General features: G+C 37.1%; 2 protein-coding genes across 5 annotated transcripts; one reads left to right on the plus strand and one right to left on the minus strand.

Moving 5' to 3' along the window:
- Window positions 1-4,006: 4,006 nt before the first annotated feature.
- Window positions 4,007-11,713, minus strand: dcaf17 (ddb1 and cul4 associated factor 17). 3 transcript variants are annotated; one of them, XM_041261887.1, is made up of 15 exons: window positions 11,642-11,713; window positions 10,855-11,156; window positions 10,102-10,154; window positions 9,620-9,710; window positions 8,919-9,055; window positions 8,621-8,699; window positions 8,294-8,383; window positions 7,634-7,741; window positions 7,000-7,105; window positions 6,597-6,739; window positions 6,211-6,320; window positions 5,956-6,037; window positions 5,556-5,636; window positions 4,788-4,934; window positions 4,007-4,483 (listed from the first exon to the last, which is right to left on the minus strand). In XM_041261887.1, exons 2-15 carry the CDS (start codon window positions 10,990-10,992, stop codon window positions 4,355-4,357), a joined length of 1,494 nt encoding a protein of 497 aa, XP_041117821.1. In that variant the 5' UTR covers window positions 10,993-11,156; window positions 11,642-11,713; the 3' UTR covers window positions 4,007-4,354. The 3 variants fall into 3 exon arrangements, with proteins under 3 accessions (XP_041117821.1, XP_041117819.1, XP_041117820.1); XM_041261885.1 differs by having other exon boundaries at window positions 10,051-10,154; XM_041261886.1 differs by having other exon boundaries at window positions 10,051-10,154; window positions 11,618-11,677.
- Window positions 11,714-11,877: 164 nt separating this feature from the next.
- On the plus strand, window positions 11,878-26,175 carry mettl8 (methyltransferase like 8). 2 transcript variants are annotated; one of them, XM_041261890.1, is made up of 10 exons: window positions 11,878-11,912; window positions 12,668-12,834; window positions 13,308-13,399; window positions 14,220-14,593; window positions 15,178-15,227; window positions 20,555-20,615; window positions 21,610-21,749; window positions 23,015-23,121; window positions 23,973-24,038; window positions 24,327-26,175. In XM_041261890.1, the coding sequence occupies exons 2-10, from the start codon at window positions 12,671-12,673 to the stop codon at window positions 24,479-24,481; spliced, it is 1,209 nt and encodes a 402-aa protein (XP_041117824.1). In that variant the 5' UTR covers window positions 11,878-11,912; window positions 12,668-12,670; the 3' UTR covers window positions 24,482-26,175. The 2 variants fall into 2 exon arrangements, with proteins under 2 accessions (XP_041117824.1, XP_041117823.1); XM_041261889.1 differs by lacking the exon at window positions 11,878-11,912 and adding an exon at window positions 11,921-12,122.
- Window positions 26,176-26,884: the final 709 nt, after the last annotated feature.

A 26,884-nucleotide genomic window follows, 5' to 3' on the forward strand; every position in this document is an offset into this window, starting at 1 on the left:
GCAATGCATGTGGTTAGAACATCCAGTTGAACGTGAGCAGTAATTGGAAAGGGAAGGTGCAGTGCAGCAGTCAGTTGATGTTTTGAGTTAATTTAATGTGAAAACAGTAATAGCCATAAAAGCACTATATTGAAAAAATAAGTGACTTTTCTTATATCAGTATTCTGGTTATTTATACAAAAAAAAGTCAGCTTTAGCAATGCTGTACAATTATGTAGTCAAAAGGAGGTTCCTTACATATAATAAATGACACTGAATGGGTACAGTGAATGGCATGTGTCTCCGAATTGTACTGTTTTGGTCAGATGGGACATAATTAAAGACATTCTTGTAGACCAACTGTCCAGCTTTCATCTTAGTGGTGTAGAAAGAGAACATGAAGTTAAATAGAGCACATTTATATATATATATATATATATATATATATATATATATATATATATATATATATATATATATACACACACACACACATTAAAGTATAAAAATGCAGATAGGAACTTAACAAAATACAATTATGCATGGTGACTGAAGGGAACATATCGATGATTACAAAAAGGCGTACACACTCTCAAGATGCACAAGCCATCTATTTTTCTTCTTTAAAAACAAGTTGACGGAAATGTTAACAGTTAAAACACTTTCAAAACATGAGATACTCACAGACTTCTTGCTTACACACTCTTTGAGGTCATAGGTAAAGAGAAGACACATACATGCCAGACACTACATTGCTTCTGCAGAGTTAACTGGCCTGATTTACATTCGAACCCGAACAAGTCCATGCTTACCCTCACACACGGGGTATGGGAATAATAGGCTTGGCATTCATTACACTTTGGAGTTCAGGCAGTACTGGCGCATTGGCAGTGATGACTCGAGGGCTAAGCAGCTTGAAAGGGAAGGGAGTGACAGGCACTGGGATGTTGAAAGGTGAAAAGAACTTTATAGGAAAAGGCCTTGGCTGTGGTTGTATTGGAGGATGAACTGGAGCTCTGTTTCTACCTGTTGTCGTGATGGCGCTGGAGCAGGGTATTTTCCCCTGATGTAAGCTCTGTTTCTATCTGTTCCCATGCTGGCTCCAGAGCAGGGTATTTTTCCTTGCTGTACGCTGTTTAGATAGGCTCCAGTATTATGCCTCTACCAGCCTTGTTTCTCTCTATGTACATTCCTGTTTCCAATTGCTTCCTCCTGGAAAAAGTCTATCGCAGATAGAATGACCAGAATGCTACAGACTAACCAGACAAACAACTCCAACACACACACACACACACACACACACACACAGAGCTTGGGACCCGATCTGATTAGAATCAGTTGATTGAATGGGACGCTATCAAGGAAAATCATCCCATAGGAATGAGCCAGTAGGTACCTACTAGCCTTCCAACAGGTAGGGTAGGTTCAGATCAAGCGCTTTAATGGACACCAGATGTAGTAGCCACTAGAGGGTGCTAAACAAGCGTGTTGAAATAATAGTAACAGTTAGTTTAACAGTAACACAGTTTTAGATGCAGAGATTAGGTTTAGGGGTAGAGATTACGTCAGTCGTAGACAGTAGATTTAGGTGTTACGAGGCTAGTAGGTACCCACTGGCCCATTCCTATGGGATGACTTTGCTTTATAACATCCCATTGAATCGATTGACTCTAATCAGATCAGCTGGCAAGAACCGAAGACAGAATTTCGCTTTGCCAGACCACACTGTTATAGCATGGCCCGTTAACAATAATCACCTGTGCCGTTGCTGTCCAATTACCTTTGTAATTAAATGTGATTATCACCTCTTTTATCCTTAATGGACTCCCATTAGGTCCTAAATGACAGAAAAAACACAGTTAAAATGTTAGTCTGTCTCCTGTGTGCTTTACAGAGATTTAATATTGATTCATTTTATGATTACTGATAATCAGTTTCGGAACTAATCAGAACTATATATAATCAATGTACCAGAGAACTAACTCCATCAAATCCCAGAGAACTATATACAATACAATATCAGGGAACTCTTTCCATTAAATGCCAGGTAACTATTTTCTGTGTGCATAAAAGGCCAGTGAATGAAGGTTATACATAAAATGTCCAGAAAAAGAACTATATCAATCAAATACTAGGGAAGATAACTATATAAAAATTCCAGGGAAGTGAACACATTTCTTTCTGTCCTGAGGCAGCAGAAGCCTCAACAAGCCTTTCATCCCTTGTTGTTGTTGGGGTGAGGGGACTCTACTTGCTTTTAAAGTTTTTTAGTTTCTTAATTTTCTTTAAGTTGGCAATAGTCGTCTCTTTCGAACTGCAGACAACGCAGAATGAATTTCCTAACGATAATTCCCACTGTTCTACCTTATCTTGAGTGCACATTGCTATGGAAACAATAGGGGCCTGGTTCCACGAAAGGACTTGGTCTGCAAAATCAGTAGGGTGGTGCAGATGTTGACAGTTAAGAAGAAAGCCATTACAGAAGAAAATACATTACAGAACCGAAGTTCTGTTGTGTATACTCTAAATGCTTAGTTGGCAATGTGGTGACTTTATGGTAAAATCTACTGGCCATATTAATATTGAAGGTCGCATTTGGCGACCTGATTTGAACCACCCTGATTGTGTCCCAACATTTTTCCCCACAAAACTTAAAACATGTCCCAGTTTCCAAGGGTGCCAGATAGCAATTGTTACGTTAATTACATAAACACTCCAGAAATATGGTTCTGGAGTAATATTTTTAATCTAGGCTAGTAACAAATAAGAACTGCACAGGTTTGTTGACAGCTATCACAGAGTATGCTGATTGTATATTGATCTTCTACAGCATGAATGTCAATAACATACCCATAGTATTTGAACATTACAGTAGATTATGCAATACTGCAAATCCAGGAATGCTGTGTCTGGTGTTGTGGCAAAGTGGTTAATAGTGTGCAGGTGCAGGTGGTCAAAGACAGACAGACAATTGTAATCCAGGTACAAAATGTTTGTTTTATTTTATTCCTTATGTCCAGTGCCTGACGGCGAAACAAACAGCAAATAATAATGCTGGTACGTAATACAGCAGCGTGCATTACTTACATTTATAATCCCTGGGCTGGTCCCGAAATAACAGTCCCATTATTGTATCCCCACATTAAGCACAAAACACATACACAAGTCAGTTTAGTGCGTGAATTAGTGATTGTGGTGCAATACAGTTTACAGTGATACAAGTGAAAGTGCTGATCCAGCTTTGTACTGGCCCAAGGTGTCAGCTCCGGATACGTGTTAGCTGTCTGGTGGTTTGAAAACACAGACAATTACTAACAGACACAAACAAACAAAACCCTCACGAATATTCTTATTTCAGCTATGGTTAATATTCTTATTTCAGCTATGGTTACTGCGTCTCTCACGGTCCTTCAGGTTCAAGTTCAAAAACCAAGTGAAGGAACTGATTATGATTCTCCAACCCCCTTATATGCTGCACGCATGACTCCTTGGGTACACCAATGCAGCTGCCTTTATAATCTGCGTCTGCTACATTGTTTCCCTTCCAGGTCGGTAAGTTCTTGCAACGGAGTCTCGCCTTTTTTTCCAGACTAACTGACTTCCCGATCCGGGGAAAAGAACTGTAATGCCAGCCTGTCAAAAAAACTCTGGTTTGTGTTTAGTACCCTCACAGGTCGGGAGGGAGATTTACAAACAAGGCTATGGGGTAGATGTGGTGTTAAAATTGATCCGATTTAATTATTAAATATGGAAACCCTTATGAATTAAATGGAATACTTTTGGAAGAACACTTTAATAAAGTAATCAATATGTAACTTTATAGGTGGGTTCACACTTAAAGTTAGAATACTGTAGATCACACTACACTAGGTTCTAGTCGTTATACGGTAGCTCTATTACTGCTATAACAAATGTTAGTTGAATATAACAAATTGATAGCGAATCAAATTGAATTAATCCCAAGCCAGAGTTCTGATGGAGTCTAATTTATTTATGTGTGCTGAATCTGCAACTGAATACACTTAAATCAAACTTTAAGAAAGTTGTATTTACACATCATACAGGCATTGTCTTCGATAATTACCAGCACAACAGCAGATATACTTGTACAAAACAATATTGCAAAAATATTATCATTCATTGTCAAAAATAGTATAAAACTATACCCTGCATTAAACATATCTACAAAACAGAGATGCATAACTAAATAACCCTTACAAAAAACATTTCAATCACTTATATTTTTGACTATGCATAACACTTACTAACAAAATAATTCTGGTAGGAAAGAGTATTTAGAGAAAGGTGTCTTTTAAAACAACAAAAAAAAATAGACTCCTCTCCACACATAGTTCACCGTCCACACACATCAAGGTTACTGCTGTTCTTTTTCATCGGTGGTGTCTCGGGTCATTTTGTAAACGTAACAGTTGAAGTTGTTCTTCGGCTCCTGTTCAATGTGCACAATCGTGTCTCTTTCAAAGAACATGTCATGACTGTAGGTCTACAAAAATAATAATAATTAAGAGACTGTTAGTGCATTCCTAGGTTTGTTTGAAATGTCATTATCTTTCGCATCCTACTTTTATCATGTTTATGCTTTCTGTAAGCAATTTCATGACCAAAGAATAAAGGATATTGTTTTGTGAACCCTTTTAATTGTTTACAGTTTGCTGAAATAATTTGAATGACCTATGTATTAAAAGTGATGATTCATTTTCTTATTATTTACTGTTTTTTTAAGTGGAGTCTCTAAATTTAAAAATGACTTTAATATACCGCAGCATGGTAGGGCAGTACAAACTTACCACATCCCAGGATTCTTCCAGAGCAATGTCCTTTATTACTGCACCAGTCTGGTTGTCATAGAGACCAATGAGGGCCTTTCCTTCAGTTTCTGTCTGGGTCACTGCTAACAGCTCCAACTCATCTTCATACTCCACAATCCTAAAGGTCTAATTAGAAAACACATGTATACATAAGTATAGTGTTGCAGATCGAAGCCTCTCATAGCACCGCTTCTTAAAGGCCTTAAATCATGTGATAAAATATTGCAGTGTTTGTAAAGCATAGTATTATTAATAAAGGCCGCCCTCGTATAATCGGCGCCCTCGTTTAAAGGCCGCAGTCATTTTGATCAATTTAAAATAAACCCTGCGATGCCAAATTGAAGTAATACGGTATGTGTATGTATATATATATATATATATATATATATATATATATATATGCGCAAGTCAAGGTTGTTATAATAGTAGAAAACACTAGTGGAGGCTTTGAGTAAATTGTTGATGCTCATAATGCATCAAAGTAGAAAAATGCAACACGCCTAAGACTTTTGCACAGCAGTGTGTATATATATATATATATATATATATATATATATATATATATATATATATATATATATATATATATATATATATATATATATATATATATATATATATTAATATATATATAATCACTACCAGTCAGTCCTGAAGTAAGGTGGAGCCAATCTGGCTGATTGAAACCAGCTATAAAATAGCACAGGCACACTTAAAACAAGAAGGCAACATCTTCACTTAAATTACCTTTTGGTCCGGGTCATCATCAAGTTGTTTAAATCTCTTTTTCACCACTCGACCCGAAGCTGTGACTGTGACAGCATTCACCTGCAGTTAAATAAGAATTCAATACTGCAAGAAACGGGACCCTATCTAGTGCTGGCTATTTTACCTTTTGGGTTCAAAAGTGACCCTAACAGCTGAAACTACAAGACTGCTACGTTCAGAAGAAACACAAGTCTTGACTTAATAATGACGCACAAGACAAAAAAAAATAACCCTTTAGATCCCATAACCGCAGTAGGTGCTTCCCTTTTAAATTCTTAGAACAACCGCCAGCACCAGTATCCTTCTGGTTAAAAACTATAAAACCCACTTCAGCCAGCAAAAAACAGACATTCATAAAGTACAACTGAAAAGAACTTACTGTATCTTCTCTCTTAGCTGCAATGATAAAGTCTTGTGCAACATGACACTGGCTCCCCTGTGCTTCTTTAACCTTCAATACACTGAATGAATTTTCAGCATTAATTCTCAATTGAACTTATGTAAAGAATAATTTAAATGTGGAAATGCAGATATGTTGCCAATTTATTATTCCAGACCAACATTTAGTAGATAAGTTGCTGGGAATAGCAATGTCAGGCTTTGCTGATTTAACTCATTTACATTTCTTACTCACTTGATTTGATTTGGTCCAACGTGCACAATCCTCCCAGAATCATCAGGATGAAAATATATCCAATCAGATTCCAGTGAGCAGCACTCCATAAATTGGACTCCATTTTTTGCCTACACAATTGAAATAATATGAAGAGATTAACAATTAAGGTTAATGCAAATCTTAAATGCACTGGCTTAGAGCTAGAACTAGTAAAATATATAGTTCTGAGACACGAGAGTTCAAAGTTTTAACATCATAACATAATTCAGCCAACAGATGTCTATTTTTTTGGAATTTTGTAGTTATATTTTTTTTCACTGAAACTGACCTCTTTAAGAAAAGTTTCTAAACAGAAGAGGATGCACATTTTAAAAATAGGCTTTGTGTTAACAAATGCTAATTACCAATGTGTTGTCCTTCAGTGAACAAACATGATAAGAGCCTTTCTGTCTTCTCTGGTTAGGAGTGATGATGTAATGATAGGGGAAACCACCAATCTGAAAGGCATTTTCCAGACACGATACTTCAAACAGTAAAGGAGGGCAATCTGTTCAAAACAAGAACAAATCAGGATTACCAATGTACGTTATTGCTTACAAGCACATTGTTACCCACAAAACCAATGGAAATTTATTAGTATTAAATACTACCACTTTCTACTGTAGCTCTGTGTTACATCTAGTCATACAGCCACTGCTTTGTAACAGCACAACTGTATTCAGATCAGAATTGATGACTGACCAGGTTTACTCCCACCCAGATTCCTGGTAATAATAAAAGAAAAACTATATTTTTAAAGTACGTTACCTTTTATTTGTATGTTTAAAGGTATGCCAAATGGAGCCTCGCCAACCAAACCAGTGGTTCCATTCCATTCAGACTTCTCCCCAAGTACCAACTTCTTTAGCATGAACTGAAAGTGGCAAACACAAGTTTGTGATAGATTATATTATAGTATATGTTAGTTTGGGTTTCGTTTCATTACTCATCTAACAAAACCTGGATTTGACAATTGGTGTTGATGCTATTCAGGAGGCTGTGTGGTCCAGTGGTTAAGGAAACAGGCTTGTAACTAGGAGGTCCCCGGTTCAAATCCCAGCTCAGCCTCTGACTCACTGCATGACCCTCAGTAAGTCACTTAACCGCCTCATGCTCCGTCTTTCAGGTGAGACGTTGTTGTAAGTGACTCTGCACATGATGCATAGTTCAAATTATTGCTGCTAAACAGCTCACTGGCTCCTGGATTGTTTATACTGTTGAAGGAGAAGGACCTTTTTCAGCTGGTTGAAAAACCCCACAAGAAAACAACTGTCCTATAAAATAACAATATCATGCATTTTTTTTATATTTTGCTCAGTACATGCAACTGAGTTACATTACAATCTAAACTGTGAATAATGTATGTCAATGAGAGGAGCCTCAATGGATCACATTCCTCTACCTGCTCAGTAATGTGTTCCAAGCTGTACAGTCTGACCAGCCCCATGCTGTGAGTCACAATAAGCAACCCGTGAGATATTGTGGCATCCACAACACTTTTCCCAAAAACCTGTTGAGAAAAATCCACAATTAACATCAGTACACTGAGGGGAATTGTAGTCAATCATTCTAATAGGAACAGTAGTTTATTTAACATATTGCACACACAGCCTTGTTGTATGGAAGCGATATTTTGAAGTACACTAGGCAGTACTGTAGTCTTATTTATATTTCAAGACCATGACAGTATCAAACATTCCCCTATATTGCTAACCCAGTTTTCCATTCTTAACAGAACTGATTCTTTTGCTGCTTTCTCCCAAATATACTTGTAAACTTCATTATCTTATACTTAGTCATTCTGTTGGCACGGCCACCTATTGCACAGTAGTATTCCCTTATAAAAGTGTACCAAAAGTGTACCAAGTGTATCATTTTGCCCTGTAGTTTCCCCACGCCCAAATGTTCTGCATTTACCATAGCTTACCCTGGTATGCCATGTTTGTTATTATGCTTTACCATACCCCACTATTATTTCCAATGCTTACCTACAGTTTGCTTTACCATGATTTCACTATGCTTTACTCTATTTTGTTCTGCTTTTATACGGGCTGGATCTTACCGTTTTGTTGATCTCCAGCATCCCCAGTAGAGTGAGAGGCAGGACTCTGAATACAGCCAAACACAGCAGTGCAGCTTGCAGAACCCCTGCCTGAAACATCAATGGCACAACATGGTGATACACACATGGATACATTTACTCAAGAGCACAATGTTAAGACACAACATGCGATTACATGAAGGGGCATTATGAAGAAATGACAAATAATGAAGAATCAACTTTTTAATTTCTTAATGACTGACTCATTCAAATACATTGGATTGTTAAAGCGGTTTTATTACATGTGAACACACGTCACAATTAACAATACATACTGATTATCCTTACATGTCTAGTCATTGGTTCCAGCTTCTTCTGAACTGACTTTAGCACCATAGTTTCCTGAGGCACATCCCATTCTAAGTACCTGTTAAAAACCAAAGGGAGTGTAAACATATCTTATGTTTCCCTAACCTGCCTGTTATTTCTACTTAAAATCCCTTATTTGCTGAACACAACAGTATTGTGTATTAAACTTCTCACTTCGGCTCAAGTATTTATTTATTTTAATCACAAAAGTTTACAGTATTAATGTTTAATTAAGGTTATGAGGAAAACAAGGCAACAGCTAAATGAAAAGCATTACCTGAATTTGTACTGAGAAGACAAATACACACTTTCTAACAGCGTTCCTGTTTTGGCAGACAAGCGATAAAGCCAGTTATCTGCTGTAAGTGCCAGTAGGCAGGGCTTGTGGTCCGATGACCTTGGCAGTGTTTCTCCCTTAAACAAAGAAAGACAAAAATGTGAACCTAGCACTTCAGCAACTCTATTCAATCTACTGTACACTAGAACTTAACTTTGACTGGGGACATGTGTTTCTGCTGCAGTGCTGCCACCTAGCGTTCATTACACAATTACTGCAATATAAAGTGATCTGAAAGAACAATAAAGCAAGACTAGCCCACAAGTATCAGGGGTGGTATAGCCTTTCTCTCCTTGCCAGTTTAAAAGATGTTTTGCTTTTATAAAAGCACAACTTTCTTTGATCTGGTTATTTGTTAACATTTGTCCAGTAAGAATTGACTTTTTCTGTACTATTGTGATTATTAAGACAAGACAAGCACACATTGCACAGGTTGTTACAATCTCATTAATAGATTAACTGTGGTTTATAGAGAAACCCGCAATTTGTTAACGTAACTGTATAAAAAATTAAGCAATGTGCTCAACAATAGCAGACATTTAGTATATACTTAATATTAGTGTGTTTTTTACACCAGTTGTCAGCTTACTTCATATTATTTTCAATAGTAAATCACCTTTGAAAAAAAGAAGAAATCTTACCAGCGGGCATTCACACAATAAAGCATCTTCAATCTTCTCTAACTTGGAACGCTTTGGAAGTTGATAGAGAAGTTCTGGCTTCAGAGCAACGCTGTGAGAACAGAAACATTTTCAACCTCAGGATATTCAGGTTTCAGAAGTTGGAATAGAGTTTCCATTTGCACAGTGGTTTGCGTCATGCCTTTACTATCAATTTACTATAGGTTAAACAGTCACCCTCAACATGTGATAACTATAGTGTGTCTATTTTACAGTCAAACCGGACTCGTCTATATTGGAAGTCATATTTCCAACTCTAGTTTTTGTTTTTTTCATGGGTTTTTAACAAATAATGACAGAAAGGAACGAGAATGCTTGTTACTTTCCATTACTACACACAAAGTAAATGGGCAGGTAAATAAAACCCACTAGGAGATAGAATATTACATTACCTACTGTAACAGCACCTGTAATTTTCAAAGTAAATTCTTCCTTTTTCATACCCGATAGGGGATTTAGACTGCTTCGTCCAAACTTTTCTGAATGTAGTGGTATCCTAAAGAAGTATGACAAATGAGTTGTATGGTTATTGCTCCAAAAGCATTCAGACCACTTTGACATTAAATACAAAAAGAGATTTTACTCCGTCCGAGTCTCAGAAATACACAGACAGGGATGGGCTCATATCATATTCTCCATGCTGTTTCTTGCATTAGTTTTAAGGGAGCAAACTCCTTGTGAAGAACATTTTTGGAAAACTTAATTTTACTTGGGTGGTAGAGTATGGGGTAAAGTTGTAGACCCTGATAGTCCACAGTCTTTACCCTGGAATTCAAATGTTGGTGAAAAAGAAAAGTTGTCTTTGATGAGAATGAAACTATCTGGTTCGGCCATCAAAAACTCATCAGTACTACCTGCATCACTCTTTCTGAAAAGACACTTGCATCCATTCAATGACTTAAGTTAATTCATTCTCCATAGCATATTGGTGCAGATACTGCTATAGGCTGGTTAGTGTTACTGGAGCTCTAGGCAGGCTAGTGTTACTACAGGAGTATTTTTCCATTTCCCCATAGCTTTGTGGTATCTATCTATCTATCAGCCTTCAGCGGTCATGTTTGCCGATTTGATTTCCTGAAATGTATTTATTTCACAGTATCGAGGTAATCTAAAGCATTTGTGTTGTTCCGAATTCAATCTCGTAATTGTTTGCAGAATAAACAACAAAGACAACCTGTGAACCGAAAAAAAGTTACCTGGCACACAAGACGCCGCAGGATTGTCAGATTTTCTCGGTACAACGTTCCAGCGTCATTCTTAAACATGCCCATTGATCTTGAGGAAAGAGAGCGACAGACACTTCTTTTTTTTCTCCGATGCAGGGTAGGACCCATCTTTGACTGTCCTTTTTGCTGCTGCCTTGAGACCTGCTGCACCTGAACTCATTCCCCAGAACTATCTGATCGCGCTTGCATTAACAGCAGCTTTGTAGGGGTGTCTGCTTCCAACTCATTTATCCTCTAAAAGCACACACACAATAAGCACAATCTTATAAATTCTGGGTTTCAGAAAAAAAAAAGAAAAAAAAAAGAAGAGCATTTTAAAATAATTGTTCAGAATATATTCACTATCCACTGATAATACCAACAAAATAACAGATCTACTGGAAGTTAATTGAAGCTACACTTATGCCTATTGCCAGATGTAATTACTTGACGGTCATATTTCATCACCCCAGTCAACCTTTTAGCATCACAAAATTGAGTCAGAATAGGGACATTTTCTTACTCTTAATAACGTATACTAGTAAATTCAAGCAGATAGCACACTTAGTCTTTTATTATGTCTACCAGATAAATATTCTACATAGAGATGTGTACGTGCTTCCCAAAACATTCTACTTATTGCTATCTTGCAAATTATAAATACAATTGTAGATCACTTTTCATAATTATAATAAGAAGAAACAGCCCTCTTTTTATGACGACATTTGTTTAACATTAAGTTAGGCTCATTTACCGAAGGAAAAGCTGACCAAGTTACCTTCACGCTCAAAGCGATCACATTGTTTAAACCGTGGAACTAACTATCAAGAGATGCGACCAGACCAACCCCTGGAACGCACAAGCACTAAGCCCGTTGCCTTATGGGAATTGATGTTTTTCAAACACATTTGTGTGGCTTTTCTGGCAGTATGTGTTTTAAAAAATTAGACTACATTTCCCACCAACGTTGCTCCGATGTTTAACCTCGCCCTATGCCCCTTAGCCGGTTTTCTTCCGTGTGACAGGTTTACAACGTTGCGACGCCCTTGGTAGATACAACTTGTCTAGCATGATTACCATTGCATATAATGCATAAGTAATGTTTGTGGGTGCACCTTCTGTAATATTTTGTTCATGAAGAATTTATTTTGATTGCAGAGCTGGAAATAATGCTCTGTTGCATAGCAGTGTGATCCAATCCAGGTTTTATTAGGAGTTTAATGAGACACCTTAGCCAAACTAAGGGAGAGGATTGTCAGGTGCAGTATATTACTGAAATATTTCACTTTTCACTGGGGAGGTGCGAGAAGTATTGAGTTTGTGAATACAGACTGACAGTAAAGCGTACTGCATGTGTGTACAGTTGTAAAAGCGGTTATAACCGATCTTAAATAAAGTGTCACATAAGTTAAGAAGCGTGGGTCTAGACTGCTGATCAATCAGGTTTTAAAATATTGCATTTTAGAATGTCACACAACACCCAAAAATGATTGATGTTAAAACGTGTTGATCATAACAATACTTTATACAGGGTGGTATTGTCAGGTGAAGGAGAGAATGGAGTCGTTCACGAGAGCTTCCCCCACGGTCAGCTGTTGCTACTAGTGTCATTGTTCTGCTATAGGATCTAGTTTAGGAAAATCTTCAGCTCACATGAGCGCCATACGAATTCAACGATTACATTTTATTAAGCATGAAGGTTTACAGGTATTGAGCCAAAGAATAAAAGCCACTCATCTTCTCAAAACGAGGTTATTTCTGAAATACTTGTAGTAATGCTAAGAGTTTCCCCCTTCTCCCACAGAAAATGAAGCTGAAGAGCCATTGCACGTTTTTTCATGCCCTGTCTAGTATTGCATGGAAAAGAAAAACTGGACCACAGTGCAGACTTTGGAGTAGTGACCGACCCACCGCACCCCTTGGTGCAAGGATATTAACTGATCCCAAGAAGGTGTTTGAACATAATATGTGGTGGGTTTATGGATATTTTTTCCCTTAAATATTAAAACTGCTGCTTCTTTAGAAGTGTTTTAAAGTTATTGATTTCAGAATCTGTGCTCCATTAGAGTTAGCAAATTATCTGTCATGAAACCAAAATAAAGTCTCAGCTGTAAGCAGGGACAGAGCATGACAAGATGCATCTCTGTGAATCTGTTCTTCCTAGTTATCTTCTTGTAGTAAATGAATAGTCATTGCAGTAACATATTAATAATGGTGTTTTTTTAAACTAATTGTAGTAAACATTTTAAGTGTGTATTAATGAAATTAAAACCAGAGTCTAGTATTAAAAACTGACATTAAAAAAATAGTAATTCCTAGTTATTGGGGCTGTTAAGAAACCTGGAAATCTCAAACGGCAGCTCTCTAGATCAGTTATGCCCTGAGTTCTGAACTGTTGCACATAGAGTTCAAACAAAGTTTCAACAGAATTGCATTTTTTACAGGGATCATGTCCAGTGGTCACATCAAGAAAAAGAAGATGCAAGGAAGAAGGCCATTGAAAATTCCTGTGTGCAGATTCCTCTCGAGGAACGAGGTAAATAGGATTAGAGCAGATTGTTAAAGAGCAACTTGATATGGGTGCAAAATATCACGGTCATTTTAGCAGATGTATTTTTTGTTGTTGTTGGTATTTACAATTAAAACACCCCTGTGGCTTATATATAGTGCCCATGTCTAACTACATCTGCTACAAAAGAGTGTAGCTATTAACCTGCCCCCCTGCAACACCACCCCTACTGCATGTTAGAAATGCCACATTTGTTCTCTATGGTATTTCTTACTGATGTACTAGATTAGACCAGAGGGACGAGGGCAGTGTATTGGTTACACTTTGGTGTGCCGAAGTACTTGGGAGTTAGACATGATCACGAGAGCTCTATCGAGTGCTTGAAAGTGAGTTTTAAAAAGTCATCAGAATGTGATGACTGAAACACGAAATTATACAAAGTGAGCAAGAAAAAATACATTATTTAAGGTAACGCTGATATTTCTCTCAAACGCCAAGTTGCTTTTTAGGCTTTTTTGTTAATATTTTCTATATAGAGAATGTAAAAGTATTATTGAGTTTTCTACATGTGCTAGTATTTGAAATCCACAAAATTCAAAATGTGTCTGGTAAATACAGCTGAACTATTTGAAACAGTAAGAACAGCCTTTTAATGGAGGACTTTGAGGGTTTTCATACATTGCACAGTTAATAACTGAATTTGTTAGTAATTGTGAATCTGTTTTATACATACACACCAGTGCCTTTGCGAATTGGTCCTGTTTCTTAAAAGTCATTTAATTTAAGGGTGTAGTCACAAAGACATCTGTATCTTCTGTTATTTATTTTATTGTTTTTTTAATTTTAGATACATATGATAAAGAAGCTGTTAAATATTGGGATGAGTTTTATAGGACACATCAAAACAAGTTTTTCAAAGACCGCAACTGGCTGTTCTTCGAGTTTCCAGAGCTTCTGTCTCACAGACGAGAGGGGCTGGGTGTGGAGGAAGGGCAGTGTAATGTAGCCGTTCCTGCCAGTAGGTCTAATCTCTGCAACAGCAAGGACCCACGGCCTGAGCAATCAGAGGGGTTTTCTGCACACAGCAGTCCTCACACTGAGCACAGAGGAGGAGTGATTTATGGAGGTGTTAGTTCCTGTGGAGGCTCTGGAAGAAACAGTGAGACGTGGAAATATGTGGATACCTTCCCAGGTAGTGAAGCAGCATTCAGGATCTTCGAGGTAGAGTAAAGCATTTTGATGAAAGATTTATAGGTGGGGGAGAGGCTTAGTAAGCATTAATAGCAAGAAAGATGTCTCGACAATATTACATCTGTGATTGAAGCCACAGTCAATAGATATTTTGATAAATTTGATAAAAGGTTCATGGGTTCACTGCCTTGTGCTGTTCAATCAAACTTTAGAAAGAATTTGCATTCAAAATCGTCTTATTAATATTGCTCTAGTTCTGTGGAGTGGCGTCATCTCATTTCCATTGTTTCCCATTGTGGCTTCCCCACAGTTTGACAGCTGTTTAGGGTTGGTGGAGGTCAGGAGATCATGTGTTTTCACCTAAAGTCAAACAGTGGGCTTTAATTTTAAGTAGAGGTCCAACCAATAGCAAAAAACCAATAGACTTGAGTGTTAGTGTCTTTGAAGAATATATTTGTAATAAAATAATGTGTAAGTTGTTACCTTCAAAGGAGTTCGATCCCATGCTTAATCCTGCATTTTTTAAATGTAGGACAAGCTGTAATTTAAATCTAGCATCTCCTAGATTACATTCATTTTTGAAAGACACATTTAATTTATTTTTTTATTCTTAGGTTGGGTGCGGTGCTGGAAACAGTGTGTTTCCTATTGTGAATGCCTTGAAGTAAGTATGAATCGAACAGCTTTGTAACTGTATTACCTAGCAACATACTGTATCTTTTATGGTTGGTCTGTGTAATAATGCATCTGTCTCTTTGTGTGTACGCTGTACATTTCTTTCTTTCTGTCTGTCAGCATCACCTCACAAAGATGGCAGTATTGTACTAGAGCTTGAAGAAATGAACTGTTTGTTTCAGTTATTTATTTTGACACTTCTAAAGCTATTAGTCATTGGACCTCTAGAAGTGTCGAGGCTCTTCAGCGCCTGCCAAAGCATGCAGTCACAATGCTGCAAGCTGCTGAGCTGGGACCTCTGCACCATATTTTTTTGCCACCACAGAATCATTTTATACAAGAACTATAGCCATGGGTTAGGAAGCATCTGTCACATGCACCCACCGACAACCGTGGTATGAGTGCTTATGTCACTAGGGATGCACCAAAGTTTTGGGGATTCGGACGAATACCGAATCCATATCAAAAGATTTGTCCGAATACTGAACCGAATACCAAATCTACAAACAGAGTCAAGAAAACTGAAGGAAACTGTTGAATGAAAAACATAATGGCAGCTACTAACAAGGGACAAGCACAATCTATAGTTTTTATAGCCTTTTTAGATAATAGTGTTTTTATTACAGAATGGAAATATATCCCTGAATAAGATTACCCACCCACAGCAGAAATAAAATATAAAATACAGAACCGTTTTACCTTTATAAAAAAGTGCTGCATCTTTGCCATAACCCACTATTTTCTTTTATGACGTTTCATCCTGGGTGACCTGATCTGAGAGCTGTGAGGAAAAACTTACTGTGAGTGACCTGAATCTCCATGTAAAATAAAATCCGACGTTGATTTAAATGCACCGTGTGTGTAACGCATTTCAAATGATTTTAATAAAACAGCAGTTTGCAAATGGTTCAGCTTGTATTGGCACATTACAGTGACGTAAAATGTCTTTTACTAAAGCATATTGTTCAACCGTCTTGCACATCTGACAGTTGTAAAGTTACAAAAAATGTATATTTCTGTGCACTGAGTTTTTATTTTTTTTAATCTCGGTATGATCTCTAGACCACATTTCACAGACAAAGCAACAAAGCACAAAAGTCTATAATAGTTTGCCGTTACTATATATTACAGGTTTACTGCGTAACTTTACTCCATGAAAAGTGTGATGTGCCTATGCTGTGTTGGGGGGGGGCAGTGTGTGCCACCAGTATAAAGCTTGCAACAGAGTTCGTCAAACGTGTTCTTGTTCTTCAATACCTGTTATTAAATACGTTACTTTCACTACCGGATTTATGTCTTTTATTTAAACATGAACTGCACACATTGGAGGGATGTATTAAAATGAGTGCGTCTGAGCGGATGTAGGATTCGGTTCACCAAATCCTAAGTATTCGGCCGAATCTGAACCCTGCTCAAACAATAGGTGTTTGGGACAAATCCGAAACTGAATCCGAAATCAAATCGAAAACAAACGCAAACCATGACTTTTTTTTTTTTTTTCTTAAAAACTGGAAAGTTGTGTAATTCAAAAGATATCGTTTTCTAGTTTTTCTCTCAATTGGTAAAGACCTGGTGGCGCAGGCTGCAAAGTGATGCTATTGTCTCTGCCACAGCTGGATTCGATAAGCTAAATGTCATCAGAGTCTATGTAGTACGGGCCTGTGTAAAACATCTAAACAACTGCATGCAACTTTAAAAGCATGTCCAAGGATATTCTAACTAAGAACAAGCTGAGTATCTCGGCAACTGATGAAAAAAAAAAAAAATACTGCAGTTTATCTTAAAACTATGTTGTGATGATTAAATGGTGTTTACCAAAGAGTTATCTCAGTGCTGTCAATGGCCAATAACAAATAGGCTTTGTGGCCAGAGGTGTTATAGCATGATATAAACAGAGCAGTCATTGAAGTCACCAGTTACCTAGTCGGCCAACAAAGTATAAGCATCCATAATAACACCACAGTCTTTGCTTTTTCTTTTTCTTCATGTTTAATTATTTTTTCTAGGAATCTAATAAGATATTAGCAACAAAGCATCATCTAATGATATTAACCTGCTGTGATATTAATGCATGCGACATTGTAAATCTACTTGAAACTAGCTGTATGGCAGGACTCCATTGGCCCTTCTTCAAGGTTATTAGCTTTATATTGTTTAATAAGGAACATGTCTTTTTTAAATTTCTAGTAACATTGTTTAAGAAAGTTCCCACAGAGTGAAGGCTCAAGCACAGCTGCAGGGTGAGAACATAAATAGGTTCTAGGGACGCATATTTGCCAGTGCTGGTCTATAATTTATTCAAATTCTTCTGGAGGGATATTTGAAGGATAGACCATTTACACAGTAAGTTATAACAGTGTTATAGGTATGTTCAGTGTGTTCCATTTTTTCTTCCAGCCCCAGCACTTAAATATTATAGAGAAAGGAAGGGAGGAGCCCTCCCTGCAGTGACACAGTCCACAAATTAGAATTAGCAGAGACTACACAATAAAATCGAATACGTTCACATTCCACTGATCACGTTTTATCTGGATTGGTAACATGGAAGTGCTGATGTCATTTCTACCACGTTTTGTCCCTTCTTGGAACTGAATGTACCTGCAATTTTTCTTTTCATTGTTAATTTCATTGTAAACTTTTTACAATTTTAAAGTTTGTTTCAAAGCTCTTTCCAAAATGTGATGTTGTGGCAAAGTGGTTACTAAACAGACAGACAATTATAATCCAGCTGCAATGTTGTTAAATGGTTTCTTTTAAATGCGATGGCCTGATGGCAAAACAGCAGTAAATAATAACAATGATAATGAAGCAATACAGCGGTGTGTATTGCTTATTTGTAATCTGTGGTTTGGCCCACATGTAACATACACAAACATCAGTTGACAGTGCGTGCTCTAGTGCTTATGGTGAATACAGTAAACAAAAGTGCAGTGTTGTTGATCACAGGACGGGAGGGAGATCTAACTAAGAATCATTCAATCTCTGTCACAGATGTGTAAGGATTATTGCCCACATTGTAGCCTAGCAATAACAATCCATGATGTGGTACGGAACAGAAAAGCCAGAGAACTTGTTGTTATGTTTTATTTATTTTATTTTTTTAATCGCTCTTTCTGCCGTGATTTAGAGGACATATCTCAAACCCCAGTGCACTAGACGGCCATTTTGAAAAAAAAGCTTTGAAATAGACTTTAAAGTTGTAAGTGTAAAAAGTCGTCAGGATGTTAACAGTTAACAGTTACGTTATTTAAAGGTTATAGCAACAGTGGGGACGTGTAACGCTATATTTTTCGGAACCCTTTAAGAGAGTTGCAAACATTACAGTTCCCCTGATAGCTGTTGTGCAATTAGTGTTTTTTTTATCTGAACTTTTTGTTACCCAGTCAGCTTGCTCCTTGAAGTGTCCACATCTGTTTGGAATTAAAAAAGCACTTTATGTTGAAGTTCACTTTAATTATCTACTAGAAGAACAATGCATAACTATGCCTTATTTTGTTCTATTTGCAAGTATATGTGGTGGCTTTTCATTATTTTTTTTGAATGGCTTTTATATTACAAGTCTTAGTTAGACATGTTGCACAAACCTGCTGCCAGACATTAATGCCAGCCTCTGATGTCACTACTAGCAACCTCCTTCTCTGCATAGAACATTTTGTCCTGATATCTTGGCATGGCAAAGAAAAAAAGCGTTTGCAGTTATTTGAATGCTAAGGAAGCATTTAACCTTGACTTTCGTACTTAATTTAATGAATAAAACCTTAGATGAAGTACCACTTTTTTTTTTTTTTTTAAAGTACACTAGCAGCCACGTTGTGGTGATGTTTGCAGCAATGTTTGCAGCATGGTTTGGACTGTTCAAGAGCGTTCGGTTTGACAAAACACAAGACGCATGACAAAAGCAGATACTTTGGCAGCTTGTTGTGTTTCAATGTGGGAAGTTGCTGCCTTCTTGAGTTACTGTACATACTTGGGCAATCGACCTCTGTTTATAAAAGGACGTGTAACATAATAGAAATAATAGGGTTTTTTTTTTTTTTTTTTTTTTTTTTGCCTTATTCTGGATCAACCTTTTTTCAAAATACTTTTCTGTGAAGCTTTTTTCAAAGTAGGCCCAGAGTGTTCAATTGAGGAGTTCCTACATGTACCACAGTTATGTGTTTTTTTTTGATCTGTTGCGATCCTGAATATATTCTTAATGAATCAAGGCCCAATGGTACATTGCTGTAGGTATGCTCTTTCCTATTGGGAGATTACAGGTTAGTTCCCCAGCTCGGCTTTTATTCTGCCTAGACGCAATTCTATTGTGAGTACTGTGAGGCGGAGGTGGGGGTGTGGAAGAGCATTGGATATGTGCCAGCATTATAAACCTGCACCCACACCGTCAAGGTTTCAGAGCAGGGGTTAGGACCAGGGCAGTACTCGGAAGGCGGTGTTTTAGCAAACATGGGCTGCTGCAATGAATGTTGGGAATGACATATTCTGTTCTGTATACATATCTAGAAGCACTGAATAATGAAAAGAGAGCTGGAAGTGAAATACATGTTTCATTAGACAAAAGGTCACGATACAGCATTGGCCAGAGCTACCCAGTTTACAAATGCGAGACGTGTGTTTGGGAAAACAGTGCAGCAGTGAAATGAATAAAAATGCTATGATGCTGTGGTAGTTGACTAGTTGTTTCACATCCTTCTATCAGACAGTGCTCACTAGAAATGCTAAAAATAGTTAGATACATTTCCAGGACACCTGCTGCATATAGATCATGCTGTGCATAGCTTTGCTCCACGATCCTCTTACCTAAGCGGCACGGGATGACATCCCTTATACAAAAGGAGACAACCTACGCACGACATAATGCCTTATATAAGAGATTGTATAAGCAATTCACCTTTGCTTTGCAGTTGTCTCGTCCTTACTGCACGAGATGACATGTTATAACAAGAGACGCCCTTCATGCATATCGTGCTTTACCATTAAAGGAGTGGTAACCATGACATCAGTCAATCTTTATTTTATATAGTGTCTTTCATAGTAAACAACCATCACAAAGCGCTTTACAAGATGCAGTAAAAACAAGAAAATCCATAATACTTCAAATACAGAAAAATGTATTATACTTGATATACAGAAAAAAAAATGCATTCTACATTAAATACAGTTGAAAGTACATGATAGTAGCATAATACATGAAATAGTACACTGAGAGTACAGTGGAAAGTGCATAATACATTGATAGTACCATAATATATCGGGTGGCAGTGTGGTTTTTGTTTTCACAAATAAATTAGTGACTTAAATATATATGTTTTCTTGCAGAGAGAAAGGTGTATTTCTTTACTGTTGTGACTTCTCACCTCAGGCAGTGGAGCTGGTAAAGGTAGGTGCTAATTCAAGAACACAGACCTCACATCATGTAGGTAACCTGTCAGGCAGTCACAGTGGCTGCTCAAATGATGCACGATGCAGTCTATTGTGCTGAACAGCAGAAACCACTGCTATTGTAATTCTCACTCCTTTTTATCAAGTGACAGAAGCCGGCAACATTTTACTATACAGTATGTACCACATAAATACAGCAATCTGCTGAGATGCTGAACTATAGAGGCCATTCAGACTGGTAAGATTTGCTTCAGATTAAATACCATTTTTAAAAGGGTAAACACAGACCAAGCTACTGAAATGCCCTGCAGTACTCTCTGTAACATGCATGGGCACTGTGGTTGAGTGCATTAGTGTTTTACCTTAGGGTTTCAATACAGTGGGTTTGGTGAACAGTGGTCAAAAATAGAGGCCAAGAATAGGAAGGAACCCCTCATTCTGTAACACAAAATACTGTTCATTAGTTTTTAGGTTTGGAAGATGTACGCAGACTTGACAATACTTAGATGAAAACATCTACACAAGGTTATAAGAGAAACCCTAACAGTTGCCTTAAATAACGCAATGATAATAAATTCTTATATACTCTATTTATATAGTGTAGTTTGCATTTAGGGATTTTGAGCATTATAAATATTGTGAAGGAGTTATTTACGGTTTCTATTAAAGCCGCAACTGGTGTTTGTATATCAAGTATTTTGTGTCAAAATGTAAACAGTGTTTGTCAAAACTGAAATACAAATATACAATATAAATATTGTATATACATACCGTATTGTATGTCATATATATCAAATGTACATATGAAATTGACATTGTACCACATGTGATAGTTTAAAAAAATGGCATTTTACTCAAATGGTGTGCAGTTTGTTTTAACATATTCCGTTTTGTTTCAGGTTTTCATTTTCAAAGTGACTCCAGTCGATTTTGTTAACCAGCTATCCTGTATCCACTGTCTACTCTTTGTTAAATCTTTCTTACCAAAATAGACCCACCAGAATTACAGTCCAGTTCGGTGTCATGCCTTTGTTCATGATGTGTGCGAAGAAGCATCCACCTTCCCCTTTCCAGATGAGAGCCTGGATATCGTTCTCCTTGTCTTTGTACTCTCCGCCATTCACCCTGAGAGGTACGGGAAGGGTAGAGGACAGAATTAGTTCAGTGAGTTCATTCATCAGCTGTTGTCTCCTAGCAATGTGAGTTTGTCACAATACCCCAAGATAATCTAATTTTTAAGTTTATTTTAGATACAGCACCACTTCAGGTAGATCTGATAAACTGATGCAGTCATTCTGCTTGTAAAAAGCTGCTTAAATCAGCATTTTTCTGCACCAGGCCACAGTTAAGACAAGCATCTAAAAATGTTTTTTTTTTTGTTTTTTTTTTCCAGTTTTTCTAACAGCATTACAGTATTTGGTACACCAGTTGTTTTTTTTTTCCATTTTCAAATGGCACTACATTTGTAAGGCTTGAAGATGACAGATTGTGTTGCCTTTTTAATGCAGCTGCAAATAATTTTTTTTTCGACAAAGCAGGTAATGACTGCATTGTGCACTCAATAAAATGTCATTGGACTGTACTTAGAAAGAACAAAGGCAATGTGTTGGAGACTGACTTTTTGCAGAATAATGGATTTAACAAACCACAAAATGTATGAAATGTCCTTAAAATTATCTGTATAATACATATGTATTTTGTTTAAGGAGGTCGCTGCAGAGAGAATCTAGATATATTCTAATGGAAACCCTAATGGTTGAGAAGCTTGGTTCACTGTGCTTTGTAATAAGCTCTGACATTTCACTGCGTCAGGAAGTTGCTATTAGATATCAGATGATCTGAATTCTGAATATGGATAAGCCGTCAGCCAAGTCTCGCTTCAGAGTTCTTATAGTCTGCATTCATATTTAGATTTTTAATTTGTTGTTCTTCAAATCTATAAATGAATTGGCAGAGAAGACAGGTTTATATTTACTGCCTGCCTGCAGTGTATGATAGGAATAGTTTTTCATAGAATACCAAACAGATTCCTGGGATTACTGTATTCCAATTATAGGGACGTGTCTATTTGGAATGGGATTAAGTGCACATATTTGATTTTATTAGCAGTCATGTTCCGGATTATATAAGTAATAGGGTCGTATTGCATCAATTCTGAAAATAAATAATGGGTACAGTATGTAACCTGGTACAGGGTGTAACACAATTGCATGGCTTGTTCATTTTTAAAATATTTGGAAAATCATTTGGATGGATTTGGTTGTAGGGTCCAGTTGCGTTAGGTGTTGGTCAGCCAGGGACCATGTTAATGCGCTCTAATTACATTTTACGCTTTGATTAAACTAAGACTTATCTACCTTGTTCATCATTAATATGTGCCTTGCTCATATTCTACAGGATGCAGGGAGTTGTAAACAGATTGGCCCAATTGCTAAAACCTGGGGGAACCTTGTTGTTCAGAGATTATGGCAGATATGATCTGTCACAACTTCGGTTTAAAAGAGGTACTTCGTGACTTACATTTTTTATCATTTTGAAAACCTAATGAAGCATTCTAATCCTTTTAATGCATTCATTTCTCAGGGGCCCGTGGTTTTTCAAGATCCTTTTTTTTACTTCCTGGAGATACTGTTTAGCCTTTATAGCGTTGATAGACATCAAATGTTATTAACCTGCTACTGCCACTAAGAGTCATGTTACTGACATTGGGCCAGCTAAGAGCTACTGTCCTGGTTCATCTGTCCAGCACTTTTGCAGGCTCTAACAAAGCTCATTATGGAGGCATTTTACCAGCATATCATAAGGTGGGAAATTTCCTAATTAAGCACGCTCACCCCATAAAGACTAAAGACACAAGGTGAAAATGAAATGGAAAATGAAATGGATAGATGAGCACACAACCATACTGTAGGAAAAGGACCCAAAAAACAAAAACACATTCACCAGTAGTTTAGTTGCTGTTAGAAAGTCTTCAGATTTAACTGAAATGGTGGAAAGACTTCATGATTCAACTGAAATGGTGGACTCTATTTTTATAGTATCAGTATAGGTGTTCATCAAATAATATTTAATAACATGTAATACATGAGTTCCCTGGTGCATCAGTCCATTTAGAAGGACACCGTTCTTGAACAATGGGCAATAAATCCCGCCGTTATTTAGCACAGGTGGATCCAGTTTTTTTCCATCAGCCCATCTACATTTAAGTCAGTAAGCCTTGACCACTGCTTTGAAAAGTTAATCAGCCCACCTGTAAGGGAAACATGGTGGCATCTGTGTATACTGTATGTTTTATCATAGTATTTTGACACCACAATGTCTTTCCTGTAGCTGTTTTTTGTTTGTTTTTTTCTAGGCCGCTGCCTGTCTGAAAATTTCTACGTCCGTGGAGATGGCACCTGCGTCTACTTTTTTACAAAAGGTCATTTTTATTATTATTTATTTAAAATAACTCTTTGGGTTTATTTTTAAACCAAATTTAAGGTCCGACTGCATTTGCTAAAGAAAAAAAAAATTATTATAAACTAAAAATATAAACAAGAAATTATCGTTTTTTGTGGACAATCATATCCTGTTTCGGTATTCTCAGCAGAAGCACGTACGTTTTGATTGTATTTTGGTTAAACACATTTAACTTGACGTCAGTATCAGACACGGTAACTGTGGATGTGTTTGAAAGGGTAAACATGCTTTCTTTTTCTTTGAACAGTTGAAGTTCACAATTTGTTTTCGAATGCTGGTTTGAATGAAATCCAAAACTTGGAGGACCGACGGCTTCAGGTGAATCGGGGGAAAGGGGTGGTCATGCGCCGAGTGTGGATGCAAAGCAAGTACCAGAAACCACTGGCCCGCTCTGACCCCTAGAAAAGTGACTGACCAGGCCTGATCACAGCCCTGCAGAAAACAATTCAGTTCAGGGGTCTTCAGGATTGTGAGAAAGACTGCCTTCAAGAGGGTCAGAAGTAGCAGATTACGTTGACAGACGCAACACATGCAAGTGGGGCTGTCAGAATAGCGACGACTGAAATAAATAGTGCCCCTGTGAGAGACCATTGTCTTGTGTGATGAGCAGCATACAGACAGCATGGTACTAGCAGGAAAGAGACTCGTACACAAGGAAGCTGCATTAAGCGTGTATCCTTAAAATCAAACAAAGAACAAGGGGACAAAGAAACTGGGCACGAGGACCAAAATAAAAGGTTTAAACAAAATACACAAACACCGGCTGGGCATCACAGTTGCATAAACAAGGCAAGCAGAGTCAGGGCAAAGGGATTTTTCCAAATAATGTGGCCATCCACACACACACACAAAAAAAATCTGAAATGCAATCTTGCTCACAAATTTCATTCTGTGTTATTGTATTAGTGGGTTATTGTGCAGTACATATTGACAGATGGCTTTCAGGTGTTGCTTATTTTTACTGTATCGTTGGTTCGAACAAACAAGCAAGCCACTGTAGTCATGTCCAGGGTCATAAGTGTACAGCAAAAAAAAAAAAAAAAAAATCTATGTATAACATTTTCATACTTTAAACATTGCCCATAAAAATGTGCAATTATGTGGGTTTGCGCAATAGGCTGTAGATTATTGGGAATACCTCATGTATGTTCCATAGAATATGTTGTGCCTGTGAAAAGGTAATGAAATTGTGAAAAAAAAAAATCAAATACCAACCGCCCAGATACACCAGCAAATTTAGCTGCAGATTTGTACATTTCCAATACCTACACTGTTTCCTCTGCAACAGGAATGATCTGTTTCCGATATTGCTTACTAATGCCTTTAAAAGTGCTGTATTATATACGCTAACATTAATCTGTTCTTGTGGAAGATGGAGGATGCATTTTTTTTTACACTGTAAAAATGTGTTGGAGGTTAAGCAGTTAAAAACGTAAAAAGAAAACAAAAAAAAAAAAACACATTAGATGTCAACGACTCGCTGATTGGTAAAAACAAAACAGTCTGCAACCCTTGGTAACCAGTCTGAAACCTCATTACCAAAGCTGGAAATAATATCCCTACACTCCACATGAAGAACAAAGGGAAAACATAACTGCTTTTCCACAGAGTAAAAAAATTAATAAAACTAAAATGCATCCAGAAAATTAAATACAGCACAATCGTGACATATAATTCCAATAATAATTATTACAGGAAATTATCACAACATTTATTGTAATATATATGGTGGTTCCTTGTCTGGCCTTTTTATTATTAATTATTATACAGCTGTTAAATAAAACATAATAAAAAAAAAAGTAATACATAAAAACAGGAATAATATTATACTGAACATAAAAGATGAAGGTATGTTTAACGAGCACTGGGGTAATTAAGACTAGTGTGATAACTAGTTAGTTCAAAATACAGGTGTATGTACAATAAAATACTTGTCTTTGTGGTTTAACAAATCAGCATAGCCGTTTATATTCATTAATATAATGTTTTAGCCCACAGTTGGGTGGGATTTTAAAGAGTATAATGTTATGGACCACAGACTAACAGAGGTGCCAATAATAAATAGGTCATTTTGTAATAAAGCAACTTAAATAAGATGTTCTTTTGCTTTTTTCTTTATGTTTGTTATAAACCGGCACACTACTTACTGTCAACCTGATGACCTTGGTTTATTTTTATAATTTTTAAGCTGTATTAAAACAGCAGCTGGGCCCAGTACTAGTAAAGTAAAACAGCTGGTAAGGTTCTGTTTCTCACAAGCAATTCTTTATGCAGTTGTAAATGAAGGTGTCTGCAGTGGACAAAGCCTTATCCTTCTAGCAAAGATAATGAATGTGTGCCATGTCCTGCAGCAGTAACAAACAGAACATTCCAGGGTACAGTACATTTACTGTAAGGAAATAATCAGGAATCCAAGCTGCTCTGAATGGCTGGTGAATGTCAAGCTCGATCAATAAAATCATTTAACGGTACAGTATTGTTTGAATGGGGGATGTGTCAAGAGTTCTGCTTTTCTCAGAATGACATGCTGAATCAGTCCTAAACCATGCAATCCTGAGACAAAAGTTTTGGTCTGAGCCCTGCTTTAAAAAAAAGAAGCTTATCTGTATGTGAGAAAGTAAGTCTGGGTTGCTCATTTGAGAAGCATTATGGATGTATCAGCAAACTAATAGCCAACTGAAGCAGAACTTAGCAAGTTTGTGAACATGTCTTTGCCGCTGTGGGCCAGTTGTTTTCTTTATGCTGGTAAATTCAAAGAGAAACAACCTCTGAAAAGTAACAGTACCTGATAATACTGCAATGTAA

The sequence above is a fragment of the Polyodon spathula genome, chromosome 10 (assembly GCF_017654505.1).
Source record: "Polyodon spathula isolate WHYD16114869_AA chromosome 10, ASM1765450v1, whole genome shotgun sequence".
NCBI lineage: Eukaryota > Metazoa > Chordata > Actinopteri > Acipenseriformes > Polyodontidae > Polyodon > Polyodon spathula.